Source organism: Equus quagga, chromosome 1, assembly GCF_021613505.1.
Source record: "Equus quagga isolate Etosha38 chromosome 1, UCLA_HA_Equagga_1.0, whole genome shotgun sequence".
In the NCBI taxonomy this organism is placed as follows: Eukaryota; Metazoa; Chordata; class Mammalia; order Perissodactyla; family Equidae; genus Equus; species Equus quagga.
The window spans coordinates 40,066,000-40,092,799 of NC_060267.1; the positions used below are offsets into that span (position 1 = coordinate 40,066,000).

Consider the following 26,800-nt stretch of genomic DNA (forward strand, 5'->3'; position numbering starts at 1 on the left):
AATGATCTACATGTTGTTTTTTTATGCCAATACCATATTGTTTTAATTACTAAAGCTTTGTAATATAGTTTGAAATCAGGAAGTATGATGCCTCTAGTTTTGTTCTTCTTTCTTAAGAGTGCTTTGCTCTTCAGGGTCTTTTGTAGTTCCATACAAATTTTAGTATTGTTTTATTTCTGTGGAAAATGCCATTGGGATTTTGATAAGGAGTGTGTTGAATCTGTAGATTGCTTTGGGTAATACGGACATCTTAACAACGTTACTTCTTCCACTCCATGAGTGCAGAATATCTTCTCATTTATTTGTGTTGTCTTCAATTTATTTCATTAGTCTTATAGTTTTCAGTGTACAGGTCTTTCACCTCCTTGGTTAAATTTATTCCTAGGTATTTTATTCTTTTGTATGCAATTATAAATGAGATTGTTTTCTTAATTTCTCTTTCTGTTAGTTCATTATTAGAACATACAAGTGCAAGTGATTTTTATAAATTGATTTTATATCCCATAACTTTGCTGAATTTGTTTATTAGTTCTAACAGTTTTTTGGTGGAGTCTTTAGCATTTTCTATATATAATATCATGTCCTCTGCAAATAGTGACAATTTTACATCTTCCTTTCCAATTTGGATGCCTTTTCTTTTTCTTGCCTAATTGCTCTGGCTAGGATCCAATACCATGTTGAATAAAAGTGGCAAGAGTAGGCATTCTTGTCTTGTTCCTTATCTTAGAGGAAAAGCTTTTAGCTTTCAACCATTAAGTATGATGTTAGCTATAAGCTTGCTGTACATGGTCTCTGTTATGTTGAGATACATTCCTTCTACATGCACTTTGTTGAGAGTTTTTATCATAAACGGATGTTGAATTTTGTCAAATGCTTTTTCTGCATTCACCAACTACTGGGATGGTCATATAATCCTTATCCTTCATTTTGTTCATGTGATGCATCACATTTATTGATTGATTGATGTTGATGCATCTTTGTATTTCTGGAATAAATCCCACTAGATCATGGTGTGTGATTTTTTAAATGTACACTCATGTGTTGCTTAACGATGGGGATACATTCTGAGAAATGCATTGCTGGGTGATTTCATCGTTGTGCAAACATCACAGAGTGTACTTACATAAACCTATATTGTATAGCTTACTACACATCTAGGCTATATGGTACTAATCTTATGGGAACATCATTGTATATGCAGTCCGCTGTTTACCTAAACATCGTTATGCCACACATGACTGTATTGTTGAATTCAGTTTGCTAGCATTTTATTGAGGATTTTTGCATCTATTTTTATCAGGGATATTGGCCTACAATTTTCTTTTTTATAGCATCCTTGTCTGGTTTTGGTATCAGGGTAATGCTGGCTTCACAAAAAGAGTTTGGAAGTCCTCTTTCCTCTTCTATTTTTTGGAAGAGTTTGAGAAGGATTGGTGTTAATTCTTTAAATGTTTGGTAGAATTCACTAGTGAAAACATCTGGTCCTGGTCTTTTCTTTGTTGAAAGGTTTTTGATTACTGACTCAATCTCCTTACGTGTCATTGGTCTGTTCAGATTTTTCACTTCTTCATAATTCAGTTTTGGTAGGTTGTATGTTTCTAAGAATTTGTTCATTTCTTCTAGATTATTCAATTTGTTGGCATATAATTGTTCATAGTAGTATCTTCTGATCCTTTGTATTTCTGTGGTATGTTTTAGTGTCTCCTCTTTAATTTATGATTTTATTTATGTGAGCCTCCCTCTTTTTTTCTTAGTCTATACAAAAGCTTATCAATTTTGTTTATGTTTTCATAAAACCAGCTCTTAGTTTCATTGATCTTTTCTAGTATTTTTCTCCCATTTCATTTGCTTCTGCTTTGATCTTTGTTATTTCTTTCCTTCTGTTAACCTTGGGTTTAGGTTGTTCTTCTTCTTCTAGTTCCTTGAGGTGCAAACTTAGGTCGTTTATTTGAGATTTTGAAAAATATAAGCATTTATTACTATTAATTTCCCTCTTAGAACTGCTTTCACAGCATTCCATAGGTTTTGTTATGTTGTGTTTCCATTTCTCTTTTTCAAGATATTTTTTAATTTCCCTTTTTATTTCTTCTTTGACCCATTGGTTGTTTAGGACCATGTTGTTTAATTTCCACATATTTGTGTATTTTCAGTTTTTCTCCTTTTATTGATTTCTAGTTTTATACCACTGTGGTTAGAAAATATTCTCAGTATGATTTCTATCTTCTTAAATTTGATAAGATTTGTTTTGTAAAGTATAATATGATCTATCATAGAGAAGGTTCTGTATGTGCTGGAAAGAATGTGTATTCTGCTGCCATTGGATGGAATGTTCTGCACATGTCTGTCCGGTTCATTTGGTCTAAAGTATGGTTTATGCCCAACATTCCCATGTTTATTTTTTTTCTGGATGATCTATCCATTGTTGTAAATGGAGTATTGAAGTTCCCTACTATTATTATATTGTTGTCCATTTGTCCTTTCAAATGTTAGTATTTGCTTAATAAATTTAAGTGCTCCAATGTTAGATGCATATATATTTATAATTGTTATATCTTCTTGATGAATTGCCTCCTTTATCTCTATATAATGACCTTCTTTGTCTCTTGTTACTATTTTTGGTTTAAAGTATATTTTGTCTGATATAAGTATAGCTACTGCTGCTCTCTTTTGGTTTCCACTTGCATGGAATATCTTTTTCCATCCTTCATTTTGAGTCTATGTGTCTCCTTAAAGCTGAAGTGAGTGTCTTTCAGGCAGCATATAATTGGGTCATGTTTTCTTATCCATCCAGCCACTCTGTGCCTTTTGATTGGAGAAGTCAACCCATTTACATGTAGAGTAATTACTGATAGGTAAGGACTTATAATGTCATCTTATTAATTATTTTCTGGCTGTTTTTTACTTCTGTTATTCCTTTTTTCCTCTCTTGCTGCCTTCTTTTGTGAATTAATGATTTTTTCTAGTGGTATGTTTTGATTCCTTTCCCTTTATCCTTTGTGAATCTACTGTAGGTTTTTGTTATGTGATTACCATGAGGCTTACATAAAATGTCTTATAGATATAATAGTCTGTTTATTCTGATAACTTTACTTCAATCACATACAAAACTCTACGTTTTTAGTCCCCTCTCTTTTATGTTAATGAAGTCACAATTTACCTCTTTTTATATTGTTTGTTCATTAACAAATTGTTGTGCTATAGTTATTTTTAATAGTCTTGTCCTTTAACTTTTATACCAGAGTTAAATGGTTAACATCACCACTATATTACAGTATTATTCTGACTTTGACTATATACTTACCTTTACCACTGGTTGTATATTTTCATACATATTCATGTTGTTAATTACCATGTTATCCTTTCATTTCAGCTTGAAGAACTTTCTACAACATTTCCTGTAAGGCAGGTCTAGTGGTGATGAATTCCTTCAGCTTTTATTTGTCTGGGAAAGTTTTTCTCCCTCTGTCATTCCTGAAGGACAGCTTTGCCAGGGAAAATATTCTTGGTTGGCATTTATTTTTCTTCAGTACTTTGAATATATCATTGCACTGTCTCATGGCTTGTACTTTTTGTTGAGAAATCTGCTGATAACCTTATGGAGGTTCTCTTGTAAGTTGCAAGCTTTTTTCCTCCTGTTGTTTTTAAGATTCTCTCTTTGTCTTTGAATTTTGATAGTTTTATTATAATCCTTCTTGAAGAGGATCTCTTTAAATTGAATTTGTTTGGTGACTAATGAGCTTCATGAACTCAAATATCCAAATCTCCCCAAAGATTTGGGAAGTTTTCAGCCATTATTTCTTTGATACGCTTTCTGTCTCTTTCTCCCTCTCTCCTTCTTCTGGAACTCCAAAATAATTCACAAATTGATTGTTTTTATGGTATCCCATAGACCACATAGCCTTTCTTCACTCTTTTTCATTTTTTTTCTTTGTTCTCCTCTGACTTGAAAATTTCAAAGTTCCTATCTTCCATATCACAGATTCTTCTGCTTGATCCATTCTGATGTTGATGCTCTCAGTTGCATTTTTCATTTCATTAATCATATTCTTTTGTTTTTTAAGGAAGATTAGCCCTGAGCTAATTACTGCCAATTCTCCTGGTTTTTTTTTTTTTTTTTTTTTTTTGCTGAGAAAGACTGGCCCTGAGCTAACACCCATGCCCATCTTCCTCTACTTTATACATGAGATGCCTACCACATCATGGCTTTTGCCAAGCGGTGCCATGTCGCACCTGGGATCTGAACCAGCAAACCCCAGGCTGCAGGGAAGCAGAATGTGTGCACTTAACCGCTGTGCCACTGAGTCAGCCCTCATTAATCATATTCTTTAGCTCCAAAATTTTTGTTTGGTTCTTTTGTTTTCAAATTTATATCTATGGGTTAAATTTCTCATTTTGTTCTTGTGTTGTTTTCCTGATTTTGTTGAACTGTCTTTTCTGTGTTTTCAGTAGCCCATTGAGTTTCCCTTTAAAAAGCTATTCTGAGTTCTTTACATTAGGTAAATCACAGATATTCAGGTCTTTGAGTTTGGTTACTGAAAGATTATTGTGATCTTTTGGTGGTGTTGTGTTACCTTGATTTTTCATGTTCCTTGAAGTTTTGCATTACTGTCTTTGTATCTGAAGTAGCAGTCACCTCTTCCAGGCTTTATTAACTGGTCACGTCACTGTGTCCAAACATTTTTGCAACAGTACTGTGATAAAACTACTCCTTTGGGAACCTGTACTTTCACAAAGACTCTTTCATCTGTGGATCATCGTCTAAGATAGTGCTTTCCAGGAGCTCCTGGACTATGGCCAAGAGGGGCTGGAGTCAGTTCATGGGCCACTGCAGGGTCCTCAGGTGGGACTGAGTTCTGCGTGTCTATCTGATTCATAAGTGAGTGAGACTCCTCCTGTATCCCTTGTTGTATGGTGCTGGGTCCCATAGCTCTCACAAACACACTTTTGTCTGGATGGATGCTGAATTTTTGTTGTTGAGTAAGGGACAAAAATGAGGACATCTTTTGCCACCATGATGCTGATGTCACTCCCAAGGTGATTTCAGAAAAGTCAGGAAGGAACTAGATTAAAAGGACCAATGTCAGGACCCTAGCTTATTTATTTATTCATTTTTTCAACTTAGAATGTAGAATTGAGGGAGATTTGGACAAAGGACAAAGATTAGGGTACACAGCTGTCAGTAAAGAACAGCGAGTGAATAAATGAAATTTACAGCATGTGGTGACCTGTACATTGATGGCTATGTCAGTTGAGGAGATGATGAGTGTCCAGAGTTGCTGACTATTTAGAGAAATAATCCTCAATGGGAAATCACTTTATTTTTAAATGAGACAGATGTGAAGATCAAGTATTTGTCACTTTGACCATTCTTGGTTTAGTGTCAAGTATTACAGATAGCAGAATTCATAGAGAAAAGCTATTTTATAAATTTATAAATATAGTTTAAATTAAACTGCTTTGGATTGTGGCTATTTTTCACAATGAGATACACTTAAGCAAATGTTCACTTATTTAACAAATGTATTAAGGGTATAGCACTGTGTGAGGTACTGTAGAGTATGCAAAATATATATCCCACAGTTTTTACAGTTAGCAAATTTTCAATACAATTGAAACTACAGGATGAGCCAAGATGATAAAAGTTTCAAAAATAAGACAGTGAATATCAAATGGATGGTGTATACAGTAAGTGTAATAGGAATTCAAAGGAGGAAAAGACCACTAAGAGCAAGAGCGACCCAGAAGCTTCAGAGAGGATGAGAGGCTTGAGCTGAACCTGGAAGTTGAGTTGGACATAGAAGGTAAATAGAAGGTAAGTTGAAGGATGACACAGCCAGCTAGAATGCATTTGGTCAACAATGAATGAACCATCTAGAATATAATACAAATTTTGTGTTGCAGAGGGTGGATTTAAAAGGCAGCTTATAGCTAGATTGGGTAGTATATTACACATTAGGCTAAGGAATTTGAAATTTACAGACATTCTATTCAAATTTTTTATTGATATGATGAAAATGGAGTTTTAGGATGTTTTATGCAGAATGGATGGGAGGAAGCAGAAAACAAGGAAAGGAATATTATAGCACTCAATCAAAATAATCCATAGATGAATTAACAGAGAATATAGAAGAGGACTTTGACAATAATATAAGCAACAGGAAACTAAACAGATTTGCTGATGATTATATACAGGTGTATCAGGATATGTTAAAATATAGAAAATAAATTATAGAGAAGTTTTGATCAGGGGTTACTTGAGGAGGGTGAAGCAATTTTTTGAAATAAGTAGCTTAGAGTGAGAGTTGGTTTTAGAGGAAAGTAGAAGACTGTAATTTAAAATTGTTGAGTTTAAAGAGAGGGCAAGATATCAGAGTGTAAATGGCCGTCAGGCAATTGGAAATACGTAAATTGAGTTCAGAGAAATATTAAAAGCAGAGATATAAATTTAGCAGTATTTCACATAATCTTTGAGGTCTTAAGACTGAATGAAATTTCTAAGGAAATTAGTTTGAAGAATTGAAAATTAAAGCCCTGAATACTTGAAAATCTTCACGTTTAAGGGTTAAGAGTGAAGCCAACATTTATTAAGTCACTATGCACATTATCTAGTTTAACTTTATAAAAGCAAAGGAAGCCTCAGAAAGTGCTGCCAAAGAGGTTTAGAGACTGTATGGACAGTGAAGTTCAAGAAGAAAAGATTACTTAAAGATGTCGGCTGTTGGAAAGAGATCAATTATCATTATAATACCAATTATTATAGGTTTATAGAACAATTTGTGATTTGTTTCATAAAGAAATAATTGGTAATCTTTGAAGATCAATGTTTCCTTGGTTAAAAAATAATCCTGAAACACCATAAAATATCTTTATTTAGGCTGGGTACTCTTTACTATCTACTACTTTGCATCTTATTCTTTGAAATAGGAGATTAATGTCATAATGGGCCAATCTGGAAAAACAATTTTCTATTCATGGAATATAAGCCAAATATAATCGATGGGATAGTTGTTATAAGAAAATTGCTTTTATTAAGAAGTTGCTATTTATTTAGATTCAAGTGCATCTAGGATGGAACAAAGACACATTTCTTTTAAAAAATCTAGATTTTAAAAAATTGAAAAGAATTGGGATAGTCAGAGGACTTAGCCAAGTTAGTTTTAAAAGGATATACAGAACAGTGTCATTTTTATACATCAAACATTGCCATCATCTGTACTTTATTTTCACAACTATTTTTTGTTATCTTCACCAAATCTAAGTGCTGTCTCTTCTACTCCAACAAACACCACAATTCACTTGGAGCCAAGTCCAGAACTCACATTGTATGTAGAGTACCATTTATGGGGTAATTAGCCACTGGGAAAATATTTCTCAAAGTATAATCCATGGACCACTTGTGTCAGAGAGCCTTCTGGAATGCTAATATTTGAGAAGAGGAGAGAAGAAAACATGTCTAGAAATGAAAGAATAGAGGAATCCACGAAATAGAAAATGTCTGTAAAACGCCCATGTGGAAATCCCAACCCACACTTACAGAATCAAAATCACAGGGGAATTGCACCCAGAAATGTGTATTTTCAAAACAAGAACCCCCCCCCACACACACACACTACACATATACATTAAAATTGTAAGGTATTTTTTAAATTAAAAAAATGTAGTAAAATTTTGATGTGTATGTGTGTACGTTTAGCCTGGGATTCTTGTGATTGGGTTTCACTCTACTTCCCTTTCTCTTCTGTTAATTTTCACATAGCAACTATTTTCTCTCATTTTACGTCTTATAAAAGGAACAAACAGCCCCTCATTTGAGATGTGTCCTGCTTTCCCTGACATTACTTGCTCCTCATTTGAATAACTTATTATTCTGTGACAGTGTAAGAGACCGACAGTGTGAACGTATTCAATATCGGAAGAGTCTGGCATCCTTATTGATTACTTTTCAAGCCTTCTGGAATGCTCATATTCTGAAGCAGGTAGAAGAAAACAGTCTAGAAATGACACAGACTAGGTGAATCCACGAGACCAGGAGAGACATTGCAGACACTGTAATGCATAGAGAGACACTGCAGAAGTCAAGGAAGAGAGCATTTTAAAGTGGGCTACATGGGAAAATGCTGGAGAGATTGTTAAAAATGTTTCAAATCTAAATGATTTTTATTGGTTTCTCTGCTATGTAAACTGAAATTTTATTTTAAAAAATTTTGGCCATGCTTCTAAATAACTGCATTACTTTGTCGGTCTCTGTTCACTAGAATAAATAATATTGTGTTGCTTTGAAAGGGAAAAATTTTTGCAATTTTGTTTCAGCTTGTGAATTCACAGGAGGGAAGTAATTCTTAGAGCAAAGCTTCAAAGACCTAATATAAGAAAAACAATTCTTTTTTTCAAACAATATTAAATAGAACTGCAGGCAGAATAATTCATTTTAATATTAAAATAAAATCAAGCACAACTTTAGTCTGATTACTTTGACATGTGAAAATACTAAAGGCTCAAAACTAAATAACAGTTAAAATTTGAAATGAGCAAAGAAATATGTTAAGAATTTATAGAGTTTTCTATCATTTATATTATAATGTTATCTCTTTCTTCAGATAAGCAGAAGAAAAATAGTCATTTAAAAGAAACTGTGAAAGATTCAAGGCATAAGAACTTTGTCGTGATGATTTTTGGAAGGTGAGAAAGATCCTAGTTCTGAGTTGTTCACATCAGAAGTAATGTGATGTTCTTTCATTGAACAAAGTATTCACTGAGCACCTACTATGTGCTTGGCCCTGTGTCAGCCCCGGGAGTTTCAGCAGTGATATACAGCAGCGGAGAAAATAAAGTAGGAAAGGAAGTTTGGAAGTGGCAACAAAGTGGGGTGGTTTTACAGTTTTACATATGAGAGTCAGAGAGGACCTCACTGAAAAGGTGACAGTGAAACAAAGGCATTCAGGGCATGTGAGACTGAGCCATGGAGAATTTGAGCCATGAGCCTGGGGAAGAACATTCCAGATCAACTGAGTAGCAGATATGAATCTCCTGGGGCAGAAACATGCTTGTCATATTCAAGGAACAGGAAGGAGTCACTGAGGCTGGAGTGATTGAGGGAGTCTGTAGTATAGGGTGAGTTTGGAGAGGTCAAGGGGGCCAGAGAGGTAGGGCCTCATAGATCACTAATAAGTACTTTGGCTTTCCTTGTAGGGATATGAGACTCCTTTCCCAGAGGGATATGAGAAAGGAACAACAGGCTCTGACTTTCATTCTCAAAGGAATATTCTGGCTGCTGGGTTAGGAAGAGATGAGAAAGACGTAAGGGCAGAAGCAGGGAGACCTGTTAAGAGCCTAGAGCAGTAATTCAGGTGAGAGACGATGGTGGCTTGAACCAATAGCGGTAGGAGTGGAGGGGAAAGGGGATTGGGTTCAGGATTTATTTTGAAAGCAGAACTGGCAGAATTTGCTGATAAATTAGACATAGTTTGTGAGAGAAGTCAAAATGACTCTAAGGATTTTAACCTGAGCAGCTAGCAGGATGAAGGTGATATTTCCTGAGAAGAGAAAGACAGCAAAAGATACAGGTTTGGGGGGGCACCAATCAGCAGTTTGATTTGGTGTATATTAAGTTTTCAATGTCTACTGAATCTCTACTAAAGTTGTTGAGTAATCAGTTATCCATACAATTCTGGATATTAGGGAGAGCTCCAAGCTGGAGTTATAAATTTGAAAGACAGAGACATGTAAGTGGTATTTAAAGCCACAAGGCTGGAACCAGAAAAGAGGAGAAGTCCAGGAATGAATTTCAGGGAAATGTTAAGAGACTAGGGAGAAGAGAGGAATCAGCAGGTAGACTGAGAAGTCAGACAGCAGGAAGTATGACTTCATTATTAATAACCTTCTTTCAGAGGACATTGGAATGTATAAGCTCTAGCGGTCCTAAGGAGTGTTTCACTTTTTGTAGGATTTATCTGGTTATTTGCCATTTACCCATAACTTGATCTAAATCTTAAACTCTTGCTCTTACTCACACACTCCCCTCGCTTCACGCCTGCATCATATTCGTTCTGAATATCCTTATTGGTAGTGAACTTCATCTGAGTGTAAAATGAATTTTTGAAAACTGTCAAAAGTAATTTGAGGATTTATCTGGTGAATATAACGGGTGACCAAGTTGGTTAATACTGCTTTTGATCAAATGTTAGGCATGACTATTTAGTAATATCACCAAATTTACTGTGTGGTTTATATGCCAGATCTCAAAGCAATGTCAACAGGCGTGTTCTAAAATGTTTTGAGCAATGACGTTACTGGAATAGATATATAGTTTCCAAAGGGATTCTTTTCAATTAATAATCATATGTCACATACATATATAAGTTCTGTTAACACTATTTCTTAATATTCTATTATTTTATCATATATATTTACATAGATGCTTAAAGTCCATGAACATGCATATAGCCATAAACAATATCTAATTGAATATTCATTTCTGAGCCTAAGAATTTCTCAAACAACTGCTATTCTCATTTTAGACGATTATCTTATCAAAAAGAATTGAAAATAATTATTTTAATGACTAAAAGTTCTGCAAAAACACATTTAATAACATTTGCCTAGCTATTATAAAAATTGTTGATTGCAAACACCAAAGATTTACAAACAAGCATCCTTGGATATCTGGCTAATACTAAGTTAGTAATGGATGTATCCCTTGCAAATGATGCCAACTACTTGCTCACTGAACAAATATTCATTAAGTTCTAGTACGTTCCAGATGCACGCCATGCTGAGAAGAGTTTGCTCCTGTAAATCCTTCCAAGCGCATCCTGAGAGATTTACATGCATAAAGGAGAGAGCCAAAATAATGCTGCTGACTTTCTCCATATCCGTGTAGTCTCCTGGGGAATTTCACCACATGGAGGACCAAGTTTGACTAGACTAGAAGAAAACTGGAGAAGTTGGTGAGGTTTAGATTTACCCTTTTCTGTCAACTGCATCCAGACTTGGACCATTAATTAATTACCGTGAGACACAGAAAGCTCCTCTGTTACTTAATGACATGGCCCAATTGCCATCCTTGCCTCTGACTTGACCAATCCTTAGCGAGGAATGGGGTGTGGTAGAAAGAGCAACTTTTAGTTTTCCTTTAAGGCTAACGACGACAGTTGTTGTTCTAGGTTCTGGGGATGCAAAGATGGGGTTCTTGTCTTCAAAAATTTTGTAAGTTTTTGAGGGAAAAGAAATATATGTGAGCAATTACAGCAGATTATGGTAACTGCTGTGGTGGTATAAACTCAAAGTGCAAAGGGAATCTGGGGGGAAACTCTAAGAGATCCTGGCTTCACAGAGAAGGTGCTGGCGCTATTCAAAGAGCTGAGTCCATCTTCCACCAAGCTCAGCATGACAAGATAGATGGAAAGTCTTGGGACCCAGATTTTTTTCCTTTAGCCCTTAATACTCTAGCTATTCCTGCTTTCTCAAAGCTTTTCACTAGGTTTTTCCTGACACTCCATTTTTGAATAAAGTCTAACTTTCATTCTAGGACTTTCTCTGTGAAATATTTTGTTGTCTTTACCCCAAGGATCACAATTATTCCAAAGCAGAACACTGTTAATTGTCTCGTTGTTCCCCGCTTAAACCTGGTGGCTGGCCCCATTCCTCTCACTAATGTTGACATTAATTGCCTGAAGGAGGCAAGCGATTTCTAAACGTAGGTTTACATGTTTCTTATTAGATATGATAAACTCACAATGTTTTTCATGTGCTTCACTAGTATGGTCAGCTTCGCATCCTCATATGATATGACTAACTGCACCTTCGGCTTCTTGTCAGGAAACTCCTCACCTGATAAAACAATAGAATTTCAGTGGGTTAAATTGGAAGTGGCGCATCATAGGATAAATCAAACATTTAAAGACTTAATCAGGACCAATGGATTATATGCAAAAGAAACATTCTTCAGGATCATGCTGAAAACATCATACTCTTCAGGAAGCTTGAGTTCATTGAAGATGGGATTTGTGTCTAATCTTCACATTCTAATCTAATAATAGAGTTTGTGTTTTGTTTTGAGCGATACTATTATTTTCCCAATTACCTGAGCATGAAACCTTAGTGTCATTTTTGGCTCTAATTTTCTCCTTAATGTTCAATACAATGAGCTTAAAGTATTAGAGGGCAGAGTGGTTGAAAATGTTGGCTTTAGAAGTCAGTGAGTCTGGGTCAGGTCTCAGCCCTATACCTATGACTGTGTCATTAGGACTAAGTTAATTGACTTCGGTAAAGTGGAGATAACAGTTACCTACCTCAGGATAGTTGAGATGACTGATAAAATTTAAAAATTTTCACAATAATCTCCCAGTAAATGTTTGTAATTGCTAATAGCCTTTCTCCATATATGTGCAGACATCTCTTCCTTTCTAGTTCCACAGCACCTGGTTCAGACTCTTACAAAGTATTTGCCAGGACCACTGGAACATTCTCTTCCCCTCCCCCAGAACCCAAATCTATTTGTACACAATTGCCAGTATAATCTTCCTACAGCAACTTTTATAAAATTACTCTTTTGATCAAAGTACTGTTCAAAGTTTTCCATCGCTTATGAAAAAAAGTCTGAATCCTCAGCCTTGAATTGTTGCTTCTTATTGAATCTGTCTGTTGGCTTTGTTCCTCATTATTATTATTTCATACTGTAGTCTGTGTGTTCAGTTGTACAAACATGCTCTATAATTTTCTTCCAGTCACTGCTCATATTATTCCCTTTATTTGAAATGATCTTTTCCACCATTTTTGGCTATTGAACTTTTACTTTTCTACAAGGCCTAATTAAAATGCAAAATACTTCCTGTGGTCACTTCCCTCTGAACTCTCCTAGCACAGCCGTTACACTTAATATTTATATTGCAATTATTATTTTACGTGTCTCAACTTGCTTAGTGGATTACATTCTCCCTCAGAGCTTTCTTTTTTCCCATATTCCTAAGGGACATATAAATCAGTGCTTGCTCCAGAATGTCACACTAAACATTTATTTAATGACAGAAGTAACTTCAATTTTTCTTTTAAGTTATATCAGTCCATCATTAAAATGAGGGCTTTAGTTTTTTAATTAAAAATTTCCAGTTTATACCCCATGGATTAAGCATAATTTACAGTTTTTCTAATATTTCCCTTGTAATCTCTAGTTGTATATTCTCTGAGGGAATTTGGAGAGAAGAAATTTATTAATAACAAGGAATTTGGCAATGTTCTGTTGTGGGCTCATTGTGGTCCACACTGTCTTCTGACAACCTTGGCTCTCTAATCCTCTCTAACACTGGAAAATTAAACCTGAGCAGTATGCTTCTACTCCCAAAGCCTTTTACATGTTTATTGGAATAGGTTACACATCGTAAGTAGGTAATATTAATTAATTTTCTTGTCAATGTGGATTATTGACATTTAAATAATTAAAATTGACATGGAGTGTTTCTTACAGCTGAAATGGTGAGTACACAAATACAATTAAAAACTTTCTTCCTTAAAATATCTTGATTACAGTGACTGAGACACATTGTTAATTAGAGACACTATGAGATAATTCTGATTGTAGCAGTGAGTTAAACTGCATCTCATAATAAAAACATGTGGTTGAACTTTTGGTATGAGCATGCTGAAATGCTGATGACTTTTTGACGTACAATTATCATTATTTTTGAATTAAAGAGTGAACAGATTATTAAATAGAAACTCAACGTGTTTGATCAGAGGAGTTTTAATTCAAAGTAGGAAATAAGCATAAATTTATGATTGTCTCAATAGTAACCATACAATTGTTACTTGGACTGAAGATGATATTCTACCCTAAACCTCTCATGCAAGATTAGCAACCAGAGTACCCATCAAAACATGCCACAGTTCAGAACTCATTGAAAATTCAGGCCACAAAGAAGTGTTAGGAGTCAATGTAGTAACAGTAGAGGTACTCAGCATTTCTAGAACTCCTACTGTGTGTGAAATGTTGGGCTAAGAGCTTTATGTACGTTACCTCACTAAATCCTCACAATGAATCTATAAAGTTTGTGTTACCTCCATTGTACACATGAGGAAACTGGGGCATCCGGTTCAAGGTCATGCAGACAATAAACGGTGCAGGGTTAAATGATCTCTAAAGCCTATGTTCTTAAACATCGTGCTGTAAAGAGGCAAACGGGGCAACAACCTAAGGGAAAGGGTTTAAATGAAGAACCCAGAGAGGGAGAATTTTGAGAATAGCTTCATATGGACTAGATGATGTTAGAATATTCTGATTTTCTGCTTCAAGATAGTCTGGGGGATCTGATCATGTGTAATCTACCCATTTACGGTAACCCCAAGAACTTTTAAAATATTATTGATCCTAAGGATGATTGTGTTGAAATGCTTGAATGCATAGCATTACAGCAGCTAACACAGTGATTACTATGCATAATGTATCCATTAAGGTTAAAGAAGTATTTCAAAACTTAACTTTTTTTCAGATGATAACATATTCATATAATTCAAAAATGAAAATTTATTTTAAAAGTGTACAGTAAAAAGTCTTCTTCTCATTTCTAACACCTATGCACTCAGTTCCCCTACCATTATTTTATTAGTTACCCATATATCCCTCCAGAGGGACACATATCCTCCCAGTTTCTTCATATAAGCAAATACAAATAAGCATTTTTATATTCTCCCTTTTTTCACAAAAGGAATAGCATATTTACTATTCTGCACAAAGATTTTTGAGGTATTTTCATATGAATAATACATAGCTTCTTTATTTTTTAAAATACAGTCTCATATTCCATTATGTGCAAATATCATAATTTATTTAACTAGTTCCCCATTATGGGCAGGTGGGGTTTTTACAATGTTTTCTAGCTGTTACAAACCATGCTGCAATGAATAGCCTTGTATGTGTGTCATTTTGTACCTGTGCATAAATATCACAGGATAAATTTCCAACAGCAGAATTGCTGGTTAAAGGGTATTCAGCATTTGTAATTTTGATAAATGTTGCAAAATTGCCTTCCATGGAAGTTGTACCAATTTGCATTACCACCAGCAGTGTATGACAGTGCCTGCTGACTCATAACCAAGCTTATTAAGGAAATTTTTGAATTTAGGCCAATCTGATGAGTTAAAAATGATATCAGTATAATTTTAATTCACATTTGCATTTTTCTTACGTATGAGGCTGGGAATCCTTTAATTTGGTTAAGAGCCACTAATAATTTCTTCTTTTGTGGATTATCTTTTCATACTCTTTACATGATTTTCTATTTGGTTGTTGGTCTTTTTCCTACCATTTTCTATGAGTTGTTTATGTATATATTAGACAACCAACTCTTTGTTGTGATAAATTTCCAATATTTCACCCATTTTGTCATTTGCCTTTGCATTGTTTTGGACTTTGTTTTATATTATGCAGAATTATTATGGCTTCTGGATTTGTAGTGATAACTATAACAGCTCATCCCAAGATTATAAAGGATTTTTTCCATGTTTTCTTTTTCACATATAGAGTTTCATTATTTACATTTAAAATCTTTCATCTATTTGGTAAATATCCTAGAATATGTTGTGAAGTATGCTATCCCAACACTATTCATTGAATTTTCCCTTACTTGTTTGGCCAATATTATATTCCTGAATGTATTTGACTCTGTGTATGGACATTCTACTATGTTTCCTTTATTCATCTATTAATGTGCTGACCCCAAACACAGTTTTAATTACTGAGGCTTTGTAATGTGTTTTTATATCTGGTAGAGTTTGTCTCACCTCTTTGCTCTCCTTTTGCTAAGTTTTCCTGGCTTTTCATTGTTTATGAACTGAGAATTAGCTTATCTAGTTAGAATAGATCTGTTAATATTTTTAAAAATTGTATTTCAAAATTAAATTGGAAATATCTGACATCTTTCTGATGTTGAATCTTCCTATCCAAGAGCATACTATATCTTTCCATTTGTTCATTGTATCTTTCAAAACCCTCAGTAGTGTTTTAAAGTTTTCTTCATTTGGTCTTGCACATTTCCTGTTAAATTTATTCCTAGGTTTTGCTTTCTTTCCTTCTTTTTTTTTTCTCGCTGCTCTTGTAAATGGCTTCTTTCTTCTATTATACATTCTAAATATTTATATATATAGTATGTAATAATATAATATATATATGTGCAATAGAGGTCTATATATCAATTTGGTACCTGATACCTTTATTGAAGTCTCATCATTTGTGATAGATTTTTAGTTGAGTCTTTTTTTCTAGATATGTAATCATATTACTGGCAAACAGTGTTAGTTTTGTTTTCTCCTTGCCAAAATTTATGCTTCTAATTTATTTTTCTATTTCATTTAGTCATTTCACAAATATTTATTGACCTATTATGGACAAGGCAACGCTCTAGGCTCTTGGAACAGATTAGACTTTTGGTATTTCTATAGTAGCATTGGGAGATATAAAAAAGCAATAAATATAATAAATAAGTAAAATTTATAATATGCTGAATATGATAAACTATAAGAAAAAAACCCAGAACAAGATAAAGCATTGGGGGCTACCAGAATAAGGGGCAGTTTGCAATTTTAAATAGGATAATCAGGGTGCTTCTCATTGAGAAGGTAAATTTCAAGCAATGGCCTGAAGGAGGTGAAGGAGTGAGCCCATGATGGTCAGTGCTTTTAGCTCAGTGTAATTGTGATGATCATGGGCGTAATGGCTTATTTTATGTTAGCGGAAATACATTTTTACTGTTTCCCTGTCATGCCTGATGTGGGCTTTGGATAGACAAGATACATCTTCTCATGTTAAGGCATTACCCATTTATTCTTATTTGCGTGTTTTATTAAGAAAGTTTATTGAAATTTATCAAATGCCTTTTCAGGGTCTATAGAGATGAGCATGTGATTTTCTCCTTAAATCTATTAATAGGATAACATGTATTATATAGCAGGTATATTCCTGATATTGAACCATTCCTGCATTTCTGATCATGGTGAATTATATTCCTTTAGTGTGCTGATGGATCGTTTTAGCTAATATTTTATTTTGAATTTTCCATTAATATTCAGCAGTGAGATTAGCCTGTGATTTCTCTTTTGCAATCCTGCGATCCTTGAAGTTATTAGCATAAATATTCTATGTGCTTCATAAAAATAATATGAAAAATGGTCTTTACTTTCCTCTGTTCTGCAATTGTTTAAATAACAGTGGAATTATCTGGTTTGTAAAGGTTTAGTAGAATCCCTCTAGAAATCATCTGAACTTGGTACTGTTTTAAAGATTGCTTTTTGAAGCTTTTTTTATTTATTCTATCAAACTTGATCTTTTTTCTGGGGTGAGTAAATTGTGTTTCCTAGAAAATTATCTATTTTAGACAGTTTTACATATTTATTTTTGTAGAGTTGAACAAGGTAGTCTCTTACTATTCTTCAGTTTCATCTCTTTCTATGGTTACTTCTTGCTTCTCCCTTTGTATTTTGTGTATTTGAATTTGCCCTCATTCTTTTGATTAAATTAGCAAGTGGTTTATTTATTTTATTTACTTTTAACTTCCAGATTTATTTATTCTGCTGTTTTCTGTGTGCTAACTCATTAATCTTTACTTTTTATCTTTACCCATCTTTTTCTTTTTGTATTCTTTTTGTTTGTTTTGTGCTTATTTCAATTATTCCAACTTTCCTCTGAGCATTGCTTTATCTTTTTCCCATGGTTTCTGAGATGTAGTATTTCATTATTGCTGTTCTTAGGAAATTTTGCAGTTTTAGTTTGTGAGTCCTTTTGAGCCAAGAGTTGTTCAAGAGAGATTATTTTTTTAAATCTCCGAACTTAAGTTTCTTCTAGCTTTCTGAATTTTCCCATTAATTTCTCACTTTATTGTCTCATGATTAGAGAATATGTCTGTGCTATTTCAACTTTTTAGAAGCTACTGAAATTTTCTTTGTGGCCTAATACATAATCTATTTTCATGAATGTTCCATGGGAACTTGAAGAGAAGATATATTCTCTATTTTCAGCAGAAAGAGTTTGATATAAATTAATCAATTTTGCCTTATTAATTTTACTATTTAGTTTTTCTTTGTATCTACTTATTTTTTTCCACTCAGTCTTTCATAAATCAAGAGAAGTGAATTAGAAGATCCTACTACTAGTGTGTTTTGTGTATTTCTCCTTGTATGTTCCATAATGTCTGCTGTACATATGTTGCTGTCACATATTTGATATGTAGTCATAACTGCTCATCTCTTCATTGAGAATTGTTCTCATTATAGTTTAGAGTTCCATTCCTGTCTTATTTAATGCTTCTCGGCCTAAGTTCTACCTTTTCTTTATTCAGATTGTCACCTGTGGTTTCCAGACCCTTTCATTTGCCTAATATAACGAGGCCTATATTTTAATTTTCAATCTTTTAAAATCACTTTGTTGTACATCTGTTTTTACATGAGGATACGGGTATGATTTACACTTTTATTACAAGTGAAAAATTCTTCTTTCTTAATTGATGAGTTAAGCCGGTTTATACTTATTGATATAATAGATACATTTTCTCTTTGCTCTTATTGTTTTATGTTGTTAAAGAAACATTTTTGTTTTTACAATTTTTAAGAAAGTCTTTCACTATGTAATTTGTTTTTATTTTTATGTACTTGTGATACTTAGGAAAGGTTTCATTTTTGTTCTGGTAGTTACTTCTATTTAACATTCTTAGACCTTTTTTTGACAACATTTGTTTCTTAATGGAAGCAAAGATAAAATCAATGTGCATAATCTTTCTCACTTTAATTTCATCTACCACTCAATTATATTCAATTTTCTGATCTTCCTTAGTATTTCTCTAATACTAATATTACATATGCTAAGATTTTTTATCGCTTGATTTGTCAGATTTCAGAGATCTCCTTTACACTCTGCTATTAGAGATGAGGTAATTAGAGGAAAGTCCTCTAACTCACATCTTCTTTTCATCTTTTCCTTCCCATCTCAGCCAAAAGTAAAAGTCTAAAATAATTTCCTAATTAAAAATGTGAGATTACATATATAATATAGCCAAGTGCATAGTATTTAAAGCTTTCAACTGAAAATTTCAAAAAAAACCTTAATATAAGTATTGAAGTAGTGCTAGCCATCCACTTCTTATCCTTCCATATGATTAAAATTTAAATTGAACACCTGGGTAATGTACCTCAACCTATAGATAACTGATCTGGGCTCTGTCAGAGCAAGTAGCTAGAAGATTAACCAGAGAGACCCTGCCATGCATGGTTTCGAGTTCCCTTTTAGATTAACATCTCAAATTGCAGGTAGTGATGTAAGGTAATGATTGAAAGCTCCTGTTTGCAATTCTTTGTAATTATCAATGGTGTCTAAACATGCTCATTAATTCATCCTCTTAACCCTGACAACTGTTGGCTTTGATCAGGTTCTACTCCACTACCAATGTTATTGTTTCTATAACTTGACAAAAATCTACCTTTTGTGTGTCAGAGTTATGCACTGGTGGAGGATGGATAATTTTTTTTTTTGTGGAGATATTATTTGGCATATAGACTATATTAATTTTGGGGGAGTAGAGAGGATCATATCATTAGAAAATCAAAGAATATACAAGATAAAATCCAGCAACTTTCTGGGTAGTGCCTTGGTTGTGTGGTATTCATAATATTTAATGTAATAATTTGTAGAAGGTTTTTTTTCCAGGTGATACTTCAAGAGAATTTTAGTGGTTGGGAGGTGTTGAATTCATTATTCTAGAGCATTTCCACATGAAGTGGTGAGTGTGGGAGGAGTAGCATGATTTTGGATTTTGGTTTCTTCTCTTTTGTCCTTTTTATAAAAACCACAAGCTACTTTGTTAGAGAATATCAATGAGTCTTCCATTGTTGTTTTTTTCTATCATCAATCATTTACTCACTAATTATTTATGGAGCATCTCGAGTAGGCCAGACACAGAGCTAAGCCCTGGTGATACAGTGGTGAGCCATACAGGCATGGATTATGCCTTCATGAATTTCTAGTCTACAAAGAAGCACACAAACCATAATCATCACTGTAATAAATGCTTTGAAGAAAAAACATGATAGGAGTATATAGCAAAGACAATTGAGATGAGATCTGAAGGATGCAAAAAAGGATGGAGAAGGTAGAATAGGAGTCAAGTGGTCCAGGCAGAGAAGACTGCATCGCTGAGGTACCAAGGAGTTTGTCTTAGTTGAGGAGCTGGAAAAAGACAAGAATAAAGATGGGGAAGGGCCTGATATTAGACTGGAAAGGGAAACTGATGGGTGCCAGATTCTTCTGGGATACCATTATGAGGATTTTGGTCTTCATCTTCAGGGGGTAGGATCAGCCATATAATTTGTGAGGCTCAGTAAAATCAAAATTCAAAACGAAAATACAGGGGCCCTTTTACAAAAACTATTATGAATTTCAAGACAGTGACAGCAGAGTATTAAACCAAGTGTAGGACTGTTCTAAGCACCTTGCCCTGTGTGACTGCACAGGTCTCAAGCCCATGAAGTTGGCCCTGCCTAAGAGCAATGATAAGCCAAGGAAAAGTCTTCGGTAGAGGAGACAGATCATGGGATTGGCATTTGAAAAAGATAAATTCTTCTATTGTTCTACCAAGTCAGGTTTAGTTAGTGAGTAAAAGCAAAGGAATGTTAATATCTCCCAGATCCAGGATTACAAATTATTGCTAATATGATCTTTATGTCCCGTGTCTAGATACACAAGTACCCAGAATCCACTCTGTCAGTTTATTAGTAGGGGTAGTAAAACGGTGAAGTCTGGGATTTTTACTTAAAGTCATCCTATGTGAACCAATATTTTACTACACTTGAATGATTTTATCCTCTAATCATTTAACAGCATAAACTCAAGATTCCAACTAACTGACAAGAGTAGTGATTAAAATAAATATTGTGCTTCTTCTTTAGAATCAACTGATATTCTGTGACAAAAGTATTAAGAATTCAGAAGTATGAAAGAGGACACACTTTAAAGAATGCACAATTGTTCTAATAATTTGCACATTCTGCTTAGAAGATGTGTTCTGTCGTTTTAAGATAATAGGCTGTATTTCACATGCAGCCCATATCTAAAAATATTGGGAATCAAATCTTTCACCCATTATCACTGTCAAAACAAATCTTGAGTTTCGTATGATGTAGTAAGAAACAAGCAAACCAGAAAAAAACCTCTCAATCATTTTAGTTTTTATAATAATAATCCTAATTTTTTGTGTCTATATGTATTTCAAAACACCTTACAGAGAAATACCACTATCAGCAAAATTAAAAATTTGACAGTGATGCAGAGTTTAATTTTCTGAAACACAGAAAAACAATTTTCTTTAAGGACTTTAATGACAGGATAGAAGCTAACCTAGTACCATTTTTAAAATCTGACATTTCTGGAAATTTGCAACTTTGTTTTATTTACTTTTTAATATGGTTAGTTAAAGTTTATAACTATTGACCGTAAAAAAAATCTCTCCAGCTAATAGTATTTTTAAAAAGAAGATATTTGTTAGATATTTGTGAACTATGACAATACAAAAAGAAATATTTTATACTGTAGACATCATTCTTCTCTAGATACATGCTATAAAATGTAAGAAATTACCTTATTTACTTAATATCGTCTACGGTTTGCCTATATAAGCAAAGTACCTTAGAGAGTGATGTCACCTGAATAAAATGTGGGGGAATGAGAGAGGTACAATCCTCACAGATTAATTTTGGATTTGTGAGTACAGAGCAATGCATAGTGGGAAACTGAGTCCTTGATGTAAGGACTTTCAGTCTAACAGGAGCAGTAAGGCAGATAGCAACTTAAATATACAATTTAATAAATAAACAATTACATTGTACAACCTGATCCAGTTGAACAGAACTGTACACCCAACCGGTAAGTAACTAGGATGTCAGATACAAGCAGAAAGGATAAGCAGACGTGCCTAATCTTAAAGGTAGAGAATCAAAAGGTGGATGTGCATAAAATGAAGACTGGGACTTGCAAAGAAAAGGGAGGTGGGGTCTAATAAATTATGCATTTGCTAATCTTGTGTGAGACAAAAACCAGCGTCATTATCGGATGGCCACTGGCAAGAGAATTATATTATAATGGCCACTGGCAAGAGAATTATATTACAAACACTTGAAACTGATAAGACATTCAAAAAGAGTCTCTGACAATCTAGGAGAGATGATAGAATAGTTAATTGCAATTAACACACATTTGGCAGAGAACAGGGTGGATGGTGCTGGTGTGCTGGGCTGGCTTGGGATCCCGGTAATGAAAGATGACTTCATGAGGGAGGAGGAGCAGTTATTGAGCTTTAAAAAATAAGAGTGAAACTGCTAGAGAATTCATGATCATTATTATTGCCTAATATTTATTTTTGTTGCTTCCTAAGATGTTGAGTAAACTGCAAGACTTACTTGCAGGGGAAAACAAGAACTTTGACATGCAATTCCATCCCAATGCACAATTAATTGCAATGAGTTCATAGTGTGGCATCATGTAGTTATTATAATTGCACAAACATCTGAGTTTAATTGAACTTGATGAACATATTCTAAGGGGTTAAAAAGCTTTAGAGATGATTAGAAAAGGCTCTTACAGCTTTATTCTTAAGAAGAGATTTTAATTTGCAAATTGAAAAATTACAGTGATTTTTTTGCACAATTATTTTGAAACTCAATAATTGAACACAGTAATAATGATGAAATTACTTACCTAGATCCACAAGTGATGATTCTTCAATTGTTTGTTGCACAGGCTCAGAAAGGAAAAAACTAAGTACACAATCACTCTGAAAAATAAGACAAAATATATTTCTTTATATCTTATGCTTATTTATTGCCTTATTCACTAGTATATGAAAACAGTGACCCAAATATATAATTATTTGTTTACATAGATTCCATAAGTAGAGACAAATATATTAGTGAGTTTATTAAGTCAATACTATAATTTTACTCTAAATTAAACTAAACTTCTCTGACACTGGATGTCTGATAATTTTACATTTCTTCAAGAGACTCAGGTGTGCTCTGCTCTTGGCGCTCAGCATAATGTTTACATTCTTGAATTTTACAATTATGCATGAATTTCACACTTCCCTTTTCTAGAAGCCTGGGACAAGGCTTTCAGAGAAAAATTACTCTCAGTAGGACACAGACGCTCACTTACTGAGTAACACTTACTCCTCAAGTTTCGATTCTAAGAACACAGACAAGTACTGACTACACCATTGGCATCAAGGAAATGCTAGGGGATATTTACAAATAGAAAGATGCATAAGGTGATTCGTTTCTTTAAAACACAATCTATGGAGGAAACACATTATATTGAACGCATTAACAGAAATTGTAGTTATGTATAATCTTAGACAGAGAAGTGAGTGTGCTTCTCTTTTAAATTGAGATGATCACAAACTGACGTTTCACCTGGGCTCCAAAAGAATGGGCTAACTGGAGAATCAGAATAGTTTTTCCTCAGTGGCACTGGTGCACTTTTTGTTTTAAGCCATTATAAAACCAAAGTGGCCCTCCCCAAGAGAACCTACATTATTATCTGCAGTGCACCACTAAATAATTGATTATTTCCTGTGACTATCATAAGCTGATGCCATAGTCAAAGCTGCCTGGCACTCTCCTCGGCCAGCCTTCTCCCTTGTTCTGTGCAGCGGCTCTTTCAAATCTCTCCCAGGAAACTTAAACTTCCAATTCTGACTCCTTTGCAGATGATTTTGTCTGTACTTTAGAGAAAATAAAAGGCAGATGGAAACTCCTAAATTTCTTGCCACAAAATCTACAGACTTACACAGCCATGTTTTCCCTTTTCTTCCTGTTACAATGGAAGAAGTGTCTCTTCCCATGTAATGTAAGTTGAACTGTGTCCTCTCAAAACTCATATATTGAAGTCCTAACTCATGACACTTCAGAATGTGATCTTATTTGGAAATAGGGCAATTGGAGATGCAATTAGTTAAGTTAGGATGAGGTGATACTGGTGTAGGGTGAACTCCTAATCCAATATGTCTGGTGTCCTTCTAAAAAGGGGGAATTTGGACACAGATACTTATGTAGGGAAGATAATATGAAGAGACGTACTAAGAAGACCATCTCAGGCCAAGGAGAGAGACCTGGAACAGATTCTTCCCTCACAGCCATCAGAAGGAACCAATCCTGTTGATACTTTAATTTTAGACTTGCAGCTTCCAGAACTGCGAGACAATATATTTCTGTTTAAGCTACTCAGTCTATGCTACCTTGTCATGGCAGCCCAGCAAACTAAAACACCATCCAGGGCTGATCCCTTCATCTGTGTCCTGGATTCTATTCCTTTCTCCTGGGGAAACTTGTAGAATACCCCCATCTATTTACCTTCTTTCTTTCTCATCAGCATAAAGTATGGTCAACTCTCCATTTTAACAACTGACAAACAGATGAGTCAAACCAAACAAAGTATAATCACACATAAATAATATCTTGTCAGGAATTTACCCTTTCAAATTCTGTGCTATTTTTCTCCTCCTTGACACAAACTCATGGAAAGAGTTGTCAACAGTCACACTGGTTCCACTTCTTCAGCTTCTATTCACTTTATGATCTACCACACTCAGGTTTCTGCCACTAATCTTCCTCTGAAAATGGTCTTACTAGCATTTCTAACAAACTTACTTTTTTTTCCAAATCCAGTGGGGATTTTCTTGGCCCTTATACAGCTACTTAATTTTTAGTGAGATACTCTCCTTCCTTTATTTTTATGATACCAAATCCTCCCAGTTTTTTTTTTTTTTTCATTTGTGCAAGCATCTCTTCTTAGACTATTTTTCAGGCTCCTTTCTTTTTTTGCTTATAATTTAAGTTCTAGTGTCCCTCAGTTCTAGGTCCCTCTCTCTCATTACTCTAACACATTCTTTCTGGGTGATGTTATGCCTTCCAGTGGCTTCTATAACGATGCACTACTCTAAAGCTTAATCCCAGATCTATCTCCTGAGCTGTAGCCCTCTATAGCACAATACTTATTTACTGACTCCCTTAACTGTTACAAAGACAATTAAAACCCAAAAAGTGCACCACTAAATGCATTTTCTTTGCCCTTAATTTGCTACTTTTCCTGTGTCTAGGCTAAAAAAAAGTGTATATTTTTGGACTCTCCATTCTCCCTTACCTCAAACATAAAATTAATTGCTTCATCCTATGAAGTTCATCTCCTTAATATCTCACCCCTCCATTTCTTCCTTTCAGGTAAACCAATCTAACAATTAACTACTATTATAGATAAAATAATTAACTACAATGATAGATAAAAATCTAATAATTAACTACTTAAAACCTGGTAGTGGCCCCCCATTGCTCTTAAGACCAACTGCTTAACAAAGTTTTCAAGACCTATCTTGATTGGGATCTTGCTCATTTCCCTATCTTCATTTCTCACCGTTTCTCTTCTAGTATTTTATGCTTAATTATGCTGATTTATATTTATTTCCTCAAGTGTGTCATGCTCTCCTACCTCCATGTCTTCCTACATGCTCCTTTCTCCATCATTTCCACCCTTATCCACCCATCTGCCCAAGGTTTATCACATGCTCTCTTCTCTACTCTCGTTAGCCTAATCAATGAGATATCAAGAGCAGAGACTGTCATTTATTCACTCATGCCTAGCACAGTATTTCTGCTCAGTAAATATTTGTTAACAGAAACAAACTGAGATCTGTCTTCAGATATAGAATACATTGGGTTTCAAATGTAAATATTCTTAACTATATAGCACTTTTATGCATCCCTGTAAATTAGTTAATCACTAATTTTGATCTCTATATATTGATCTCTTGTGAACTTGTTTAATAGGAATCCATCCTCAAGAAATGTATCTATATTCAGGACGTTGACCAAATCAAGTTTTTCACTTTGAAAACTTAAAGGCAAACTTCAGACTGTGCAGAATTTGTTGGAGGAAATTTGACCTTCTTTGGCCTTTGACAACTAGTCAATTATTCTTCTCTGGCAACATTTTGACCTCATCACCCAATGGTTATTAAACTTCAATAGTAGGCAGAATATCTTCCCAATTAGTGTCTAAAATGTCACCACTAGCTAATTATTCCCTTGTGTTTACACTGTCATATTCTTGAAATCCTCATTTGTAATTCCAGGTGTGGGTGACATACTAAATATTAATTTCTTATTATAACAAGATTGTTTTCATTCTCAAGAAGAAATGTGATCCAGTGTCAATGGAACGAGAAACCAATAAAAGAGATGAAGAGAGCAGAAAAAGTAATATTACTAAATTTCAAAATAATTGATTTTAAAATTTTCTCAAACCAGGCTTTACTTACGTGCATGCATCACACAGCTTTTTTAGCACACTGTACCATCGGATAGTTTGGAGAATTATAGAAATGTTAGTGCTACAACTGCTCTCACTGACAACCTGGACCAATGTTCTTAGCTGGGTTTGCACTGACCCCCAAGCAGTGTGGTTACATTTAGTTACGTAGGTTGTATACTGAGCAACTCAAGGGGTACCATTTTTACGTTGACTATAAGTATAATCCTACTCAGCAGGGCTACCCATACGTAGGGCTATCAGATGTAGCAAATAAAAGCAGATGACACGTATGCAATTTTTGCAACATACTTAGACTAAAAAAAAATTTGTTTATTTCAAGTTCAAGTTTAACTGGGTAGCCTGCATTTTATCTAGTTACCCTACAACATGAGGTGTTTAGAGAATGTGTGGGCACACTTCTGGTTGTCTCAATGACTGGAGGGTACAATTAATGGCAATTAATGAACA

The 26,800-nt window shown here is 34.4% G+C and overlaps 1 protein-coding gene across 9 annotated transcripts in view; it reads right to left on the minus strand.

Moving 5' to 3' along the window:
* PIK3C2G (phosphatidylinositol-4-phosphate 3-kinase catalytic subunit type 2 gamma) overlaps positions 1-26,800 on the minus strand; it is a 363,044-nt gene that overhangs the window by 20,592 nt on the left and 315,652 nt on the right. For all 9 annotated transcript variants that reach the window (XM_046638270.1, XM_046638261.1, XM_046638263.1 and 6 more), the window contains 2 exons: positions 22,727-22,802; positions 11,735-11,829 (listed from right to left, as the gene is read on the minus strand). In XM_046638270.1, the coding sequence (XP_046494226.1) occupies positions 11,735-11,829; positions 22,727-22,802 (171 nt within the window). The remainder of the gene's footprint in view (positions 1-11,734; positions 11,830-22,726; positions 22,803-26,800) is intronic.